Genomic DNA, 3,241 nt, shown 5'->3' on the forward strand with positions numbered 1-3,241 from the left:
ATGCTTTGAAAATGATGATGTCAACATATGTACAAATGTGCGTGACACAACGGATGGATGCATGGATTGTGATAAGAGATGTAAGAGTCTCCAATAAAATTATTTAATAAAAACTATCATGTTATTTGACTGATAGCTCATTTGGGTGCCCAACTGAGTACAGATGGTGTTGGTTAATTTTGGTAAACTTCTCTCCCATTTAGCCTCTCCTCTTTGCTGCCAATTCTAGCTGGTTCATCTCCTTGGGTCTGCCATCCCTGGTGTGATAGCTGTTCCTTCCACAGTATCACCAAGGATGGCTGGCAATTACACAAATTATATATGCTCTATGTTACTCTTCAAGGAACAGTTGCCCAGCAGTGAGTCTTATACTCGTTTTCAGCCTTCAAGGAAGATGTCTAGAGGCTGTCCCTGTCATTTAGATGCATCTTCTGGAGATAATGCATATTCTCTATCTCTTTCCACTTCGCTGTCCACCCCATTCTTTTAAAGGTGGGATGGGGTGGCAGTATAGGGTGTTCACAGGTACAAATGGGGCAGAGGAACATATGTCTCTAACCAGCTCCGTCTATCTGTTGGGATACTTTTACATATCACAAGAACCCTCTCCTTTTCATCTTCTGCCCCTGCTTTTAACATACGCATCACTATATCTTATGGTAAGCAACTGATCTGCTTTTAAAATGAAACCTATTCTATTCAGACATAGCCATCTCTTCCTTCCACTTACAGCTTTGCCCTCATGAAAACCATCGCTCTGTATCACAAGGCTGGGTCTTTGGGTTTTGACTATGAAATGTGGAACACTTGCATGATTCTCGGAAGTTTTCAGTCTGTCGCATTGTGTGCAAAAAATACTAGCTGTCTCATCATTGCTACACAGCTGGTATTTTTTGCACACAATACTGTAGACTGAAAACTTCTGAAAATCATGCAAGTGTTCCACATTTTATAGTCAAAACCCAAAGACCCACACTGATACCAAGGGCTCAAGTAGAAAGCAAATGTTTTGAGAATGATGAGAGAAACAAATGTACAAAAGTGCTTGACACAATGGATGGATGGATGGATGGATTGTGAAAAGAGTTGTTCGAGCCCCCAATAAAATGATTTTTTTAAATAAATAAAAGTAATAATTTTAACAAGAACATCAACAAAAATACTAGCTGTCCTGGTATTCGGAAGAAAGATCTGAAGATTACACTCACATAAAGTCTGGGGAGCTGCAGTACATGTCACTACCTGCTTGCATTCTCTCTCTTTTATTTTGAACACTCACATTAGACCTAGATTCACGTAAGATATAAACTAGTTTTAAAAAAAGGTTATCTGTGTGTGTTCTGCTACGTCCTCCTCCAGGCCTCAAGATGCCGTTTTGGATTTTACCTAGCAGGCATATCTCATCAGGAGAGGCTGTTAGAGCTATCTGAATTCTGCTCAGTAGGATTTCTAGAAAAGTCGGGCTGATAGCGGGGCGAGTTAGTCTATTTTCTCGAGACTCCTTTTTCTATGCCGGCAGGTAAGTCTTCTGCTATCTGGCGATCCCTCCTCACACTCCCTGCTTGCTTGTAACAAGGGAGACTGCAGCTTCTGCACCTCTCTGCCTGGAGGTGAGGATGCTGCCAGCTTCCTTCTGGGAACAGGATCCGCTCTCCAGGTGTCTAACTCCAAAGAGGAACTGCGCTAGGCGTCAGCTCCAAAGAAAGCCCATGAACTCTGCCCAGCACCTTGTCTTTTTTCCCCAAGACGCAACTTTCCTTGACATTGTGACAGATAAATGAATAAGCCCCGTGTTTTGCAGCATTGAAAGCGTTCACCATCCCCCACCCCACCCCACCCCCCTCCGCCCTAGGGATCCGGTACTTCCGACACGGGTTGAAACACTGAGTACATTTTCATTTGCTGTAAGTCTATTTTGTGAAAGGGTTTTCTCCCCTGTATTCACTTTGCATTGCTAATGCGTCAGTGTTTTTCTTTCTCTGTCGGGACTGGAAGAGGCAGAGGGAGTTGGTATTACAGGGCTGCCATCTGATTGGCTGGACGGTGGTGGCTGGGCTATAAAAGCAGCCCCGCGAGGGAGAAGCTCCTAGCATCCTGACAGCATCACACCAGGAGCAAAGCGCGCTCAGAACGGAAGCCACAGCTCTTCCTACTGCAGTCTCCGCAAGACTTAGCGCCTAACAGAAAACAAGATGTGCAAAGGACTTGCAGGTCTGCCAGCTTCTTGCTTGAAGAGGTAAGATTATTTCCAGCGATTAATACTGCTTAAACTTTGCCATAGAGTTTCCCGTTATTTGCCCACCTCATGCACTCGCCCAGTTCCTTGGGATTAAAAACAACGGGCTAAGGGGAGCATGTACATCCTAGGTTCCTTCCACACCTGGCTAGAGGTGTTCCCCCCAAATTCGAGTGCCTATATGTTGTTTGACAGCACCTCAACTTTGAGGGCTATTCTAATTTTTAAGCCAGGTCCTCTAGTTAAACTAGTGCTCAGTTCAGGAGTGCTAGGAGGCTCCGGACTGCGGACAGGGTGCGATCTCCCCGCCAGTAATTCATGAGTTGAGCATGACTGGGGTAGATGGATTTGAGTCTGTGCCATACCCGAGGCTGTATGAATCTGGTAAAGGTCCAGGAAAGTGCCCCCCTGGGAGGTGTGTGCGCATCACCAGAGAGGCAATGCTGTTTTGGGGGTGCTGCGGTGTCTTTCACTCTATGTTCTTCTACTTAAATGTCACAAGAAAAAATGGGTCTCAAAACCAAATCGTCCTTCTTCCCCTGGCCCCCTCTGTTGTCCTTGAAAAGGCTGTGTGCTTGACAGGTGGTAAGGGTCACAGCAAATCAATGAAGGCTTCTGTCGAAGAGCTGATTCTTAAGATGTTCTGCCTTTTTGGCTTTCAATGTACTGTCTTTGGTTAAAAAACAACAATAACAACAATCCTCCTTAAAGATATGTTGATATGTGGCTTTTAAAAAATGTAAAAATAGATACACCAGTTAGAAAAGAAAATCCAGTGCATATTATACTACTGAATTTTGAAGTTAACGGTATAAAAGTAAACTGTTTTAACTATTCTGAAATAATGCACCTCCTTGCCTGTCTCCTGCCAATAGAGATCATCTTAAATTCCAATTTGGAAAATTTCCCAGAAAGCAGTCTTTGACATGACAAGAAGTGGATCTTCTAAGTAGTCTGTCAGTCAGGATTAGGGAAGTATTGTGGTCCTCTTTAAAATGAAGCGGG

At 43.9% G+C, this 3,241-nt stretch overlaps 1 protein-coding gene across 1 annotated transcript in view; it reads left to right on the forward strand.

Annotated features, from left to right (window-relative positions):
• Positions 1-2,109: 2,109 nt before the first annotated feature.
• RGS4 (regulator of G protein signaling 4) overlaps positions 2,110-3,241 on the forward strand; it is a 7,202-nt gene continuing 6,070 nt past the window's right edge. Inside the window, exon 1 of the mRNA XM_004706768.2 lies at positions 2,110-2,236. Within this exon, the coding sequence (XP_004706825.1) occupies positions 2,193-2,236 (44 nt within the window). The 5' untranslated portion in view covers positions 2,110-2,192. The remainder of the gene's footprint in view (positions 2,237-3,241) is intronic.

The sequence above is a fragment of the Echinops telfairi genome, unplaced genomic scaffold (assembly GCF_000313985.2).
Source record: "Echinops telfairi isolate 266 unplaced genomic scaffold, ASM31398v2 ScPeMD7_7424;HRSCAF=8462, whole genome shotgun sequence".
NCBI lineage: Eukaryota > Metazoa > Chordata > Mammalia > Afrosoricida > Tenrecidae > Echinops > Echinops telfairi.